This window comes from Rhinolophus sinicus, linkage group LG03, assembly GCF_036562045.2.
Source record: "Rhinolophus sinicus isolate RSC01 linkage group LG03, ASM3656204v1, whole genome shotgun sequence".
Classification (NCBI taxonomy): Eukaryota; Metazoa; Chordata; class Mammalia; order Chiroptera; family Rhinolophidae; genus Rhinolophus; species Rhinolophus sinicus.
In genome coordinates, this window is record NC_133753.1 from 28,095,679 (window position 1) to 28,110,287 (window position 14,609).

Sequence of the window (14,609 nt, forward strand, 5' to 3'; positions counted from 1 at the left end):
GCTTACAGTTTATGTATGTTAAAGTTGCTTTTTTCTATGTTCAGAAAGTGTATGATAGGACTTGTTGGGACCTTGTGAGCAAGGGTGACCAAGCTGGGGTTCCAGCCCATTGGGGTGATTATTAAAGTGCGTGCTCCTCCTACTGCTTTCACGGTGGTGCTGGTCTGCCTGCTACTGGCCCCGAGATGCCCCAAATAGACTGATTGTAAGTTCTCTCTTCACAGAGCCCTTCTGCCTGGCAAACTATCCCTCCGCCTTTCACAGTGTCATGTTTAACCCTGTGGAGCCCAGGTTATTGGCCACAGCCAATTCAAAGGAAGGAGTGGGCCTCTGGGATATTCGAAAACCTCAGAGGTGAGTCTCCTTTATTCATAAGGTGTTAAAACTTTTCCCGCCTCAACTCTCAAGTAATGTGATCAGCCAGCAAAGTTTGCGAGAACTTCTTTGGCAGCTGATCGCAGTTGGACATCTCCTGACTTGTACCGGTGTCTGAAGCTCGGGGAGCCCTGTTCCCAAGGGACAGGCAGTACAAGGAGCCCACACTCCTTGCTGAGTAGGAGTCTGGCCTCCAGACAAGGCCAATTCCGGGCTGATATATGAAGAGTGAGCGCCTCCCTTCAGTACTGCCTTGTGTCTTCAGGCCCAGGTTTCCCCGATGCCTGGGAGATGTGCTGGGGAGTGGAGCGGGTGGGAGGGGAGATGCCAAACTCATGGGCACTGAACCAGGGATTCTTAACCCCAGGCTGGAAGGGTTCCCTAGATGGGCTTTGGGAAAACTGGGAACCTCAGAATCACATGGGAATTATATTGTGTATTCATTTAAGTGCATTTTTCTGAGAAGGGAGTTTGCTTTTTTTCAGTTTCTCAAAAGGACCAGTGACTAAAACAGTAAAGGTGAAGAGCCACTGCTCTACAGTGTTAGGAGCCTAATGTGTTTCCTCTTCTGTTTGCATTATTAAAAGACTACACTTAGGACCATCCTGAACTGATGGTATGAATCACTGAAGGGAATTTCAGGCATCATTAGGGACATGTGTGATGGTGGCAAGTAGGAGGCTCTTTCCTGTTCCTTAAATCCCATAAGGGAGGGACAGCCTTTTATGGCACCTGTACATAAAGCTGGCCTTGCTTTATGGAAGACTTACGTGCATTGCCAGCTCCTCTGGAAATTCTACGTGGAGGTAACCTCCCAGTTTTTAAAGCAATATTGCAGAAGAATATCATGGAAAGTAAGTGAGGTTACGATTTATTTCATGGGCCTCAGATGAAAGGGGCCATTTAAGTACAGAGGATTATCTTCGTTGGTGATTTTTAGTCTTAGCTAATTCTCTCCATGGTGCAGTCAGAGGGAGTTGGAACTATTGCAACAGATCTGTGTAGCCCAGAGGGGTGTCCCTGGTGTTGAGGGGGGCTCCCTGAGATTCCACAGGGCAGCAGAGATTTCTCCTGCTGTTTCTGTTGCATACACATCTGGCCCTTGCTTGTCCACACTGCTGAAATGCGTGTAGTGCAGACCCCTGCTGTGGCTTGGGGAGGCTCGTCTCTGCCTGTGTTGTCCTGTGTTCAGCTGCAGCATTCTCTGTCATTTCAGGCTCTTTAGGAACAACTGTTCTGCCTCATCCATACTTCAAAGGGCAGGATTTGGACTGATTATGCCAGCCTTCTCCCTACCTATCTCCCATACTTGCCGTTGTAATGAGTAGCTGGCAACTGGACACTGAGCTGTTCATCCCCAGTGGAAAGCTGAGTAGTTCATGATGTCAGAGTGTCTTGAGAGAAGAGGGGAGTTTAATGTTGTAATTCTCCTGGTCTCCCAGCAGGTTCCCACTGTGCGTTGTATTTGAGCTCTCCTCCCCTTTCCACTTGTCTCCTCACTTCATACGGCTTCTTTCTTTTTAAAAAATTCTCAGTCAGATTATTGTTTTATTTTTTCAAAGTAACATTTATTAGACTTAGGGCTTACTTCCAGAGAAGTGTAATGAAACAAAAAAAACAGTCTCATCTGCAGATCCTCTCTTACTTGTATGTTTTTTAAATATTTGCTCATCAGGATGGTTATTCTCCTTCCTGGTCTCTAGTCAATCTCTCCAAAGGTAAGAACCACAGTGAACAGCTTCTTACATATTTTTCCAGACATAATTTAATGCATAGAACAGCATGTATGTGTATACTTTAAAAATTTTCAACTAAAAGAACCATGTAATAATACCCACTCTTCTCAACTTCATTGTTCAATTAATAATATGTATTGGAGGTTTATTCATATCAACACTTACAGATCTAGCACATTCTTTTCATGGCTACATGTTATTCCATTTATATGATGCACCCAACAACCAGGACTTCTTGTTATCAGTTTGGGCCATAATAACCGTGCTGCATGGAACCCGGTTGCACACCTGTCTTGGCCTGCCTTTGCAGAAGTATTTGTAGGGAATCGCTGCATCAAAGGGTATACGTTTTTATATTTTTGATAAAAATTGTTAAATTATCCTGCTACCACCAAGGACTGCACTGATTTACAAACCCACCACCTGTGTATGAGACCGCATGTTTCTCCAGGCCCTCACCAACACTTAAACTGTTGCTAGTTTTATGGGGGAAAACATTATCTTCTTTTTCTGATTACTCCTTCAGTTATGGGTAAGGTTATGTTTCTTTGGTGATCAGTAGTTTTCAAAGTCCATATGGGAGAAGAGCCATCTCATAAAGCTGATTGGCATCTCGACTGGTTCCTGTCTGACGAAGGAGGCGGTTCCTGTCTGACGCCGGGGGCGCTAGGATGTCTTTCCTGTTTCTTTCAACTCTTCTGAGGTTCTATGTGGTTTTATGAATATGAGGCAGAAAGGAGGCTTGAAATATTCTTGGGGTCCAGTTCTTTATCCACTGGTGTTTTGGGATTAAATTATAGATCTTGTTTGACTTCTCTCAGTACAAGTTGGTATCGGGGAGGATGAGGAGCCTTTTGTCTTTTCCATGAAGGATTAATTACACTGATCTGCAGTAGATGATTTATCTCCTAAACACAGCTGCCTAGAAAACCCAACCCAGATCTTGGGGCAATTCTGAATCCCCTGGGAGGACAAGCCTGGAACTGGATGGGTCTATTTCAGGGATACTTAAAGTCGAGGGAAAGATTTTAGGGAATTTGTGAATCCCTCATAATTGTATGTAAAATTGTTCCTTATAATTGTAGGTAAAATTGTGTGTGTCTGTATCTGAATGAGCACACATGGCATTTTTTTCCTCAGGATGGGGGAAGAGTGCTTACTAGTTTCTCATAGAGATCCTTGACCCCCCAAGAGGATGAGTCATTTGGTGTTCTAAAGGTTCTAGATTTAGAGCTTACCGTGGTTCCTTAGCAGGCTAAGTGACTTCCAGCTTATAATAGCTTGAGCATGTGAATGAATTCTGGGCTTACTTGGGAGGCCTACTGGCCGCCTAGAAACAGATGTAATCACCATGGATCAATAAGGGGTCCTCATACCGAACGCTTTTTCCCCCTGACTTAACCTATGGTTATTCCATGCTGGGGTGGTTTCTCTGAGCTACCCCAAACCTAAGGTGTGCTTCTCTACTTTATCTTGCTGACCCATAGAAGTGTGAGCAGGCTCCTATTTTTCCTGCTGGTTTCCTGAAATGAGCTGATTAAAGGGCTGGCAGGTAGAATAAAATGTTAGCTCTAGAAGGGACTTTCGTTATCATCTGATCTGATTTTCTTATACGGAACTAGTCCAGAAAAGGGGAGGGAGAAGAATTTGATGGTTTAGAGTGTAGGACCTGAAGCCATGCGTCCTGGGTACAAATCCAGGCTGTTGACCTTAATAGCCACGCAATCTTGAGCAAGTTACTTCGCCTCTCAGTGCTTCATAATAACAAATAATAGCTAACATTTATTAAGCATTACTTGCCAGGGATAATGACAATTACATGAATAATTCCGTATTTAATCTTTATGATAGTCCTATGAAGTAGTTTCTATTACTCCTATTCTAAGGATAAGGAAATTAAGACACAGGGAGGCGAAATAACGTGTGTGTGTGTTTCATGTCCACCCCCCTTTTTAATCAGGGTCCCTGTACATTCTACTTTGTGCCTTCTTGCAGTAGAACTTGTTAGAATTCCTTTCAGATGTTTCTAATACAGACCTGTCCAACTCTGAAGTCTGAGTCCTTTAGACTTCCTGCCTCTAAAGTTAAACCGCTTTTCGCTGTCTCCTGGCCCAGCCCCTGTCTACATGCTGGCTTTCCAAGTTCTTGCTCTTCTAATAATGGAAACCTTCACGTACTATTTATTTTGCTGCAAAGCTTTAGAACAGAGATTGTAAGCCTGTTGCCCATAGGCCAGATTTAACCCACAGAGATATTTTGTTTGGCTTCTATGATGTAATAGTGTTTGGAAAGTTATACAGAAAAATCACAGTTTCTGATGTCTCTTGAACAGTCAAAAGATCTGATATCATTGGACCTTTATTTGCATATGACAGCAGGTAGCTGAAGCCGAATCATGAATTCCTCTTTAAACCTTTCGTGTATGTTAAGGGTCCCACCACTCCTTGATGTTGAATCCCAGGGTGCTTCCTTCATTTACATTATTTGCTTGGCCCTGTGTTCATTGGAGTTTGAAAGGTCTGCTTTAGGGATTTTAGGGGTACTCACTGGCCATAGGGTGGGGAAATTGAGTGTAAGTGACTGTATAAGAGAGAAAACTTCACATATGTAAGTGTACATTGCATTTGTGGGCAAGTTTGCACTTACTTCGTTTAGATTATTTCTCCTGATGTCTTCAAACCATCCTCTCCTTTGTCACTGCCAACATCCCAGTTATATCTTGGTTGGACGGGTGCAGTAGCTGAGATCCTCTGACATCAACAATGTTCAGGGAAAGTGAAGCTTACCCGCTGTTAACTCTCCTTATCTCACCCTTTTCATCGTCTGTTTTGCTGTCTGTTCACTTACCACCTCTCTCCCGTTTCATATGTTTAGTTTCTGTCAGAAACTGTTAGTTCTGTATCAGGTAACAGTGTCTTGCTTTGACAATGATAATAAAGAGTGTTCTTTCCCACTCTAACAAAACGAAGGCAAGCCAGGAATTCTTGTAAAGACTTGCCTTCCAAGATAGTGCTTTTATGTGTTGTGTAAATGACACATCTGAAAATGGGCAATGAGTGCAAATTTCTGTTATCAGAAAGAAATTGCTGTTAGGACCGTGCCTGGCTTTGGGGGCCTCTAGGGCAAATGTCTGTTCTGCAGGGCCTTCGCCACTCCAACTTCTGTAGAGACTAAATTAAGTGTAACTCCTTGCCTCCTGAACAATCCAGACAATCTTTGCCACATTGCATTTGAGGGGTGCTCATACTATTATACGGAAAATAGAGCCTGGGGTGCAACTTCAGAGGCTGGAAAAGGCACTCATGCGCTGATGTATTTTGAAACTTTAAGGAATAAGGCTCTCTGGACCTTGACTTCCTCCTCCTCAGAATGCAGGGCCATCAGGGTAGAAATGAAAGGTATGTATGAAAGAAACAAAACAGAAAATTGGATTTCATTCAAATTAAGAACTTTTGTTCATCAAGACACCACTAAGTGAAAAGATGAGCCAAAGAAGGAGCCATTATCTGGGGAAAAAATATTTATACATGTATTGAGCAAGAATTCATTCTATAATGTGCAAAGAAATGCAAATCAGTAAGTAAAAGACACAAAACTCAATTTTTAAAATGAGATATGTTGAATAGACACTTAAGAAAAGAAGATATCCAAATAGCCAATAAGCTTTTGAAATGTACTCAGCTTCATTACTCATGAGGGAAGTACAAGTTAAAACCACAATAAACTACTCCCTGAATGGTTAAAATTAAAGAGAGTAATAGTAGCAAGTGTTGACCGGGGTGTGGAGCAACTGAAACTCTCATGCGTTTTCGATAAGGGTAAATTGGTACAACCACTTGGGAAAACAATTTGTCAATGTTGAGTAAAACTAAACATAAGACTCCATGACCCAGCAGTCTCACTTAGGTATAGTTACGAGAAATGAGTACGTTTCCATCAAAGACATGTATAAGAATGTTCACAGATGCTTTATTCATAATAGCTCAAAGCTGAAAACAACCCAAATGTCCATTAAAGAAGAATGGATAAGTAAACTACAAAATAGCCATACAATAGAATATTAAACAGACATAAAAAAGAATGGACTATAAAAACGCACATTGACATGGATGAATCTCATAGCCACAATGTTGAATGAAAGAAGCCAGATACAAAAGAGCATAGGACTACTCCATTTGTACGCTGTTAAGAAACAGACAGGTTGTAGAAGTCATAATATTGGCTACCTCTCGGTAGAGTATTAACTTAGGAAGGCATGAGGGAAGTTTCTGAGGCTCTATATCTTTATCTGGGTAGTAGTTTCATGAGTGTATGCTTCTGTAAAAATTTATTGAGCTATATGCTTAGAATTAATGTGATCTGCAATATATTATATCTTAAAGTATATTTTTTAAAAAAGAATCCAAGGTCACTATTAGCTTCAAATGGGTATTTACCTCCTTCCCAACGATTCCAATTGTTGTAGCACTATCAATCCTTTAAGGAGCAGCTTGAAGGGAGAAAAGAGGGAGAGAAGAGAGTCAGGAGGACCCAGCAGTTTAGATGGTATTATAGAAAACCGCAAGAGGAAAGCTGGGGATCATTGCAGTTGTCAGAACGATTAGCTCTAATCAGAGGCCGTACCTTCTGTTCTGGTCAGCCACTCCTTCGTCTCTTCTCCCACTCACCCGTCTTTCCTGTCTGTGCGTACATGCACAGTACTCAGGCGAGTGTCCATCCACTGCAACCTGTAATAAAAGCTTGTTTCCTCCCTAAAACTGGATTCCTTTCTTAACTTCTTTGTTTTTATTAATGTCACTCTTATAATCATCCTGGCTGAAATCCCGGATCCCATTTGACTCTTGTCTCTTCGTCCCTCTGTTATAACCAGCTTTGCTCTGTGCCTGGCCACTATTTTCAGCTCTTAAAGCCCCTGCCCCATTTCAGGCCCATATCACTCTTTCCATAAGGTAATTACTGCACTGGCTTCTTAACTTGTCTCTTGCTTCTGGCATGGAGCACGTGTCCTTAACCATCACTTTTGCCATTATCCTACCTACCCAGGAGCTTTAGTGGCTTCTCGTTATTTTTTTTCATGGCCATATCCCCAGAACTTACTATGTGGGATGCTCCAAGAAAACGTTTTCTGGAATGACTGTATGATCTCATTTACTGGGTAAACTAAAACTCCTTAGGCAAGCAGTCTGCCCCTTCTCTGGTGCCAGTGTCCCTTCTTCCTTTGTATTCTTCTTCCACATACAAACACAAGAACACACTTTTTTCTGGATTTTTCTTTGCCTGTTCAAGTCCTAGTTAGCCCTCAAGGTCCAAGATCAAACGGTAACCCATCAGGGAAGACATCCTTGCCACATCTCCTTATTACATGCTCTTACTGCTTCCTTTATTCCCTGTGTCCCCCGCACCTAACAGTTTTGGCACAGAGTGTGTTGAATGAACGAAGCTTTCCCTTACGTGTAGAAGAAGGGATTGCTCTATATAGAGTCTCTATAAAGTACTGTGGTCTGTGGCATCCGTGTCACATGGCTCAGTCCTTGCTTTTGCCGTCATTGCTTATCTTTCATATGACTGTGTCCCATTATCCAGCTAGGACCAGTATTACGTCTTGCTTTCTTTCCTAGTGCCCAGAAATTGCTGCTCAGGACGGAGGCACTTGCCTAATCTGTACTATTACTTGTTATGTTTTTCTGTGGATTTTTAAGGGCCGTGTTTTATTCATCTTTAATCTCTAGTGCCTAGTGTAGTGCTTAGAATGTTACAGATTGTCAGTAAATATTGAATCAGTGCACAGTGTTTTACCCCCAAAAGTCTGTATTTACAAACTAGCTTTCTATCTTTAATGTTTTCTGGACCTGCCAATTCCCTGAGTGTAATGGCATGGATCAAAATGTTGTCTCTAAGGAATAAACCCTTAGAGGAGGTTGTAAGGGCTCTTGCTGGGCTTTGAAAGCCTGTCAGTTAGGTATGTCTGGGAACCAGGGATTCTGGTGAAGTCGCTTTCTAGCATTTAGGCCACAAGGTGGAGCTCTACAATCAGCTTTGTCCTCTGGAATTCACAAGGGCTTCCCTATCCTAAACCAGTGATTCTAAAACTTGAGAGGGCATCAGAATCACTTGGGGAGCTTGTTAAAGTGCCCTTTTCTGGAGCACAGACCCAGGGGATTGAATTGTTGATCTGGGTTGGGAATCTGCCATTTTTTAATAGATTCCCAGGTGTTTTAGCACTTCTGCTTATCATGTAAGATGGAAGCTGTGCTTATTCAGAGGTCCTTGTTGAACTTGCTACTGTGCTCATTCGGACCCAGGGTCTTTGGGCTTTAGGCCAGAGCTTCCCTGTGTCCATTCCTTCTCACCAAGCACAAACATAACAAAAGATTAGCTTCAGACCAGAGCAGCTGGGGAATGTCTGGTCAATGCCTGGGAGTTCTGCAAGTATGTACCAGTTCGTATCCTTTTAATACTCCCAAGTATTGTTATTGAGGAGGAGGTGATATCAAATCTCTAAATCAAGTAGACTTTATTATTTTAAAATCAAATCTTTTTTCTTTTTAAAAAACTTTTTATGGTAAAAGAAATTTCACATATAAAAGTAGAATAGTAAAATGAATTCCACTATAGCTGTCACCCAGCTTCAATAATTAACCCCAGGACAATCTTATTTATTCCTCATCTGTGACCTCCTTTCCCAATTATTTTGAATATATTTCCATATAACATTATATCATTTCCTCTGTAAATACTTTAATATGTATCTCTGAAAGTTAATTCTTTTTTTAAAATTTAGGTAAAATTCATATAACATGAAATTTACCATTTTTAAAGAGAATAATTTGGTGGCGCTTAGTACATTCACAGTGTTGTGCAACCATCACCTCTATCTAGTTCCAAAACGTTTTCATCGTAAACCCAGACCCATTAAGCAATTACTCCCCACAAGCTCCTGGCTCCCACTGATCTGCTCTCTGTCTCTATGGATTTACATGTTCTGGATATTTCATACATCGTATGAACTTCTGTGTGGCTTCTTTTGCTTAGCATAATGCTTTCGAGATTTATGCACATTACAGCAGTATTTCATTCCTTTCTATGGCTGAATAATAATTCTATTTTATGGCTGTACTATACCACATTTTATCTATTCATCCACTGATGGACATTTGAGTTGTTTCCACCTTTGCCTATTATGGACAATGCTACTAGTAATATTCATGAATAAGTATTTGTGTTAGTACCTGTTTTCAGTTCTTTTGGGTCTATAAGTAGGAGTAGAATTGCTGGATCATGTGGTAACCCTATGTTAAACTTTTTGAGGAACTGCCAATTTACTTTACATGAAAAGATAATCATTGCATATTTAATTAGTGTTTAAATTTCCTTGATTGTCTCATGACTGAATCGGTTTTTATGAATCAGGATTTAAATAAGGTTCATGTAAAGCAATTAGTTGATATGGCTTCTTAAGTGTCTTTTAATCTATAGGTACTCCCATCTCTCAATTTTTTGCTTGCAATTTATTTGTTAAATTGGATCTAACTGGATTATTTATCTTAATGGAATTTCTTGCATTTTACATTATACTGGTTGCATTCTTATACTGTCATTTAGTGTGTTCCCTCTGATTTTGTTCATAAATTGGTATTAGACTTAAGGGCTCTAACAGATTCGGGTTTGAATTTTTTTTGTGTGTGGTAACAAATATTTCATAGTGTTGTGTATATCCATCCATAAGGAAGCTAAATATGTCTAATTTTGTCTCTCCTTTTGTTTTAAAATACATTGACCAACTTCTTAGGTTAGCTTTTTAAAATAAAGGTAATGCTGGTGAAGATGTGTAGAAACTATATCACTCATACTTTGCTGGTGGGAATGTATAATAGTACAGCCACTCTGGGAAATAGTTTGGTAGTTCCTTTAGAAATTAAAAATGAACTTACCACATGACCCAGCAGTTTCACTCTTGCTCATTTATCCAAGAGAGACAAAAACTTATTTTCACATAGGAACTTGTGTATGAATGTTCATAGCAGCTTTATGCATACTAGCTAAAAGGTGGAAACTACCTATATGTCTTTCAGTGGGTGAATAGTTTTAAAAAACTGTGGTACATTTATACCACAGAATACTACTTAGCACTACAAATCAGTGAACTATTGATACATGCAACAATTTGGATGAACCTTAAGGGAATTATGCTGCCTGAGAAAGCGCATCTCAAAAGGATACTGCATGGTTCCATTTATGTAACATTCATGAAATAATACAGAGATGGAGAACAGATCAGTGGCTGCCAGGTGTTAAGATGGGAGTCAAGGGGGTGGATGTAGCTATAAAAGGGCAGTACGAGGGAGTCTTGCTGTGATGGTACAGATAAGTGTATTAATTGTGGTGGTTACATGCAGCTATACATGTGATGTGGTTGTTTGGAGCTACACACGCACATACGCACACAAATGAGTGCATATATAACTGACAAAATTTGAATCAGCTCTGTAGATTATATCAATGTAAATTTCTTGGTTTTGATATTGTATAATAGTTATGCAACATGGTGACATTGGGAGAGGCTTAGTAAAGGTGCAGAGGACCTTCTTGTGTATTTCTTTGAAACTTCCTCTGAATCTATAATTATTTCAAAATAAAAAGTTAAAAAACACACATAATACATAATGTTTTCCTTTTAAAACTGTCAATAAGGCTAAAGTCCCTCTGACTACCTCTTCCGGTCCTGGTGCCTTGCCCCCTCCTCTGGGGGTAATGAGTGTTAGGAGTTTATAGAATATGCTTCCAAAACTTTTTCTTTGCTTTTATATGCTTATACATGTATCCATAGAAAAATAATGTGGCATTGTATTTATATGCATATGTGTTTTTCACACAAATGTTGTATTACTATACAGTTATTCTACATTTTGACTTTTTCATTCATCAATATGTGTTGGGAATTTATCCATATATTAACATATCCAGATTTATTTTGTTTCTTTTGCCAGTTAAGAATTTGAGTCAGCTCTCTGACTCTCTGTTGAGCGTCAGCTGAGATTACTCCCAAAAGAGTCTCATAGCACGTGTTCCCCTGATTACAACACTATTCATGTTATAGAAGGAAACTGATGGTTTTCTTGTCCCTCATTAGTCCTTACGGGTGTCTTCTTCTCTTATTTCACCTTTGAACCCATGAGCCTAGCACAGTGCCTAGAATAGTTAGCAAGTATTCAATAAATGCATGCGTAAGTAAGTTACTGAACTTACAGGGAAAGGTGCAAAGTGAATGGCTCAGATGAAGACTCCTGGCCCTGAAGCAATGTCATCTGATGCTATTCTTTTTGCTGGTGGAATAATCTATCTTCTGAGTGTATTCTGTCAAATTTTGTTGAACCAAGGAGCAGAAAAATACTTGCTGGTCTTGTTTCTGCTGCTAATCTTTTGTGCAGTCAGGGCTAAGTCACGTAACCACTTAGGACCTTGGTCTCTTCCGTTGTGAAAGGAGAATAATGTTCCCCCCACTGCCTACTTTATAAAATTATTGTAAGGTTTCGATACACGTTGCGTACACATAAACATTTTGGATATTAAATTTAATGAAGAACTTGTTGCTTCTCCAAGGGGTATCTATTGTATAATTCTTTCAGTGAATTCTTCATAGTTTGAACTTTTTATTTTACAGTCACAGGTTTGACCACTTACATTTTATCTGTTGTTAGTCACATATTTTAGATAGGGACTTCTTATTACACTCTCAATAATCTTGGCTTCTTTTACCCATGAATTTACCTATGTATGGAAGACTTTCCAAGAACATTACTAATGTTTCTGGATTCTACATAAAATACTTTGTGTTTTGAATCTTTTTTTATTGCAATAATACAATTTTGCCATTTATGTATGGATGCTTTGGAAGTGGGGTGCTGGCTCTGCAGAAAGAAACTGAGTGTAGTTTCAGACCTAACCTGTTGACTGTGTCCAGTGCTAACCAAGGCCTGTTAGTACTTAGAAATCTATCAAAGGAGGGACATTATTTGCCTTCGTTGAGCAGGATGGTGAGGGTCACTGAAATTTTCAATCCTTTGAAAATTTTTTTTGACTGTTATTATATGAATTTAAAGTAATAATTTAATTTTAAATTTAGCACTTGTACCAGAATCCTGTGGGTCAGGATATTATTTGAAATTTCCATTAAGAACCTCTTTAAATTCCCTACTCTAATTTATTTCTCAAAGCTATCTTTGGTGGTCCCTAGTTAAAGAGGAAGTATGTATGAGATGGCATTTTAAAATAATGTATTTTCTTCATATTCATTGTAGAAAAACTTGGAAAATAAAATGAAAGGTATAAAAAAAATACCTAAATCCTGCAGTTTAATTAATGTATCTTTTTGTTGGTCTCAGTACATCCATCAGTCCGAATGTTTATCACTATCAGTTTTTAAGTATAATTGGGTAGGGCATGTATTCAAAACCTTTGGAATTCACTGGTCACTTTCTAAAACCTGATAGATGAATTTTTTTTTAACTTGCAATTGACCTAAAATTTCATTATTAATTTTCCTTTTGAACTTTCATTCCGTAAATTATATATAAGATATAATTAAGATACCTGATTACCAAACAAACTCTTCCTTCTTGTTGGCTGATTATTAGCAGGTAGGTGGATTTCACTCACTTGAAGGATGTGTGGCAGTGTCGCATGGAAAGGGGGAGACCTGGGTGGTCACTGGCAAATCATTTTACCTTCTGGACCAGTGAAAGGGTTCGGACTTGCATGATGTCCTTGCCTTTTCCTGTTTCTCTGATGTTACGCTGCTCTGCTGCTTGCCTCTCAAGATTAGGTTTTGTGGGTAGTCAGGAGCCATGTGAACCTTGGCGGTGCCTGTATTTTTTTGTGTGTTTTTTTTTATTTCCCTAAATCAGGGTTTTTCAAACTGCTGCTCATGATCCATTAGATCATGTATTCAGCAGCTATTGAATGCCTATTATGTGTCTGGCACTGGTTAAGCACTTGGGATAAGCAGGGAAAAAATACAAAACCTATTTGTCTAGCGGGAAAGGACAAATAAGAAACTAAATAAAATACATACAAATATATGGTGTATATGATGGTGATTCATGCAGTAGAGAAAAATAAAGCAGTCAAGGGAGACAGGGAGTATCGGGGAAGTTTTATTTTTGCACAGGGTGTCAGGAATAAAGAAGTGAATGAACCATGCTCCTATCTGGGGAGGAGTATCCCGGGCTGCAGGGTCTCCAGGTGCAAAGGGCCTACAGCAGAAGCATGCCTGATGTGTTCTAAGAACAGTAAGGAGGCATCGTGCAGGGTAAGGTAAGCTCTGGGAGGTAGAATCAGAGACATAAGGGATGAGTAAGGAGGGATTGTCTAGGGCCTTGTTGGCATTGGAAGGAATTTGGTTTTTACTCTGGTTGAAATGTGAAGCCACTGGATGATTTTCAGCAGAGGAATGATGTCATCTGACTCATAGGTCAGCATCCCTGGCTGTTCTGCTCAGGATAAACTGAAGCATGGGCCAAGAGTGGAGGCAAGAAGACGAGGTAGGAAGCTCTTTCAGTGATCCAGTAGGTCATGACATCAATTTAGATGTCACAAGTATTTGTTAAATAAAAATATAGAATAGAAAATCAGTGCATTGAATATAGTAGGTGGTAAGTATTGTTTAAGGAATTTATGCTAAGTAAGTGTGGGTGTACTGCGATGCAGTATAAAATGTACTTGTTACAAAGGGTTACTATATAAAAAGTTTGAAAGCCATTATTCTAAGACATTTATATTGCTGCCAACCAGAGGTGACTTTCATTTTCAGACACATTCTCAGTGAGTGGCTCCTGTATAAAACAGGCTATCTTCCTGTAGTTGTGTCTCATCAGTCAGCAGTTTGGTCTTCTCGACCAAACATTCCTTTATGTTCCCCTCCTCTCTTGTTTCTGCGTGACAGTTCTTAATAGAAGTTACCAAATTGCAATTTTTATTTTCAGACCCTCTTTTCCTTAGGCTTTTTCCCAGAGTTTGCCTCTTGCCTCTTTAACATTTCTCTTGCTTTGTGGCTTTGTACCCTAATAGTCAGCACACCCACCCCAGTTTCTTCTCCTGCCATCAGGGACTGCCTGTTTACCTGCATATATACCCACCCACTCCTACGCTGTTACTGTTGCTGTAGCAACCAGCATCTCAATTTCTTTCCTTCCCCCCTGCTTTTTTCTTTCCCCTGCCAACCACTATTCATTAAACGCTCCCTCCCCAGTTTTATACACTGTGAGGTCAGGGCTGATGCCAGCTAACGTTTTTCAGAAGGAAGGACCAGGAATAGTTTGAAGATGAAGATTAAATGGCCCCTTATGAAACCCCTCTATTTTGTGCAGCTTGGGGTGAAAGGGTTTTTGTTTTTTTTAATAAGCCAGGCCATCTTAACTGAGATGATTAACTGAGATGACTAAATGTCGAGTCCCTAACCCTGTGGAAAAGTCATGAGTGTTCTAGAACAAGTCTGTTATG

At 39.9% G+C, this 14,609-nt stretch overlaps 1 protein-coding gene across 4 annotated transcripts in view; it reads left to right on the forward strand.

Annotated features, from left to right (window-relative positions):
* DCAF5 (DDB1 and CUL4 associated factor 5) overlaps positions 1 to 14,609 on the forward strand; it is an 85,172-nt gene that overhangs the window by 29,909 nt on the left and 40,654 nt on the right. For all 4 annotated transcript variants that reach the window (XM_019733487.2, XM_019733485.2, XM_019733486.2 and 1 more), the window contains exon 5: positions 225 to 354. In XM_019733487.2, coding sequence (XP_019589046.1) covers positions 225 to 354 — 130 coding nt within the window. The remainder of the gene's footprint in view (positions 1 to 224; positions 355 to 14,609) is intronic.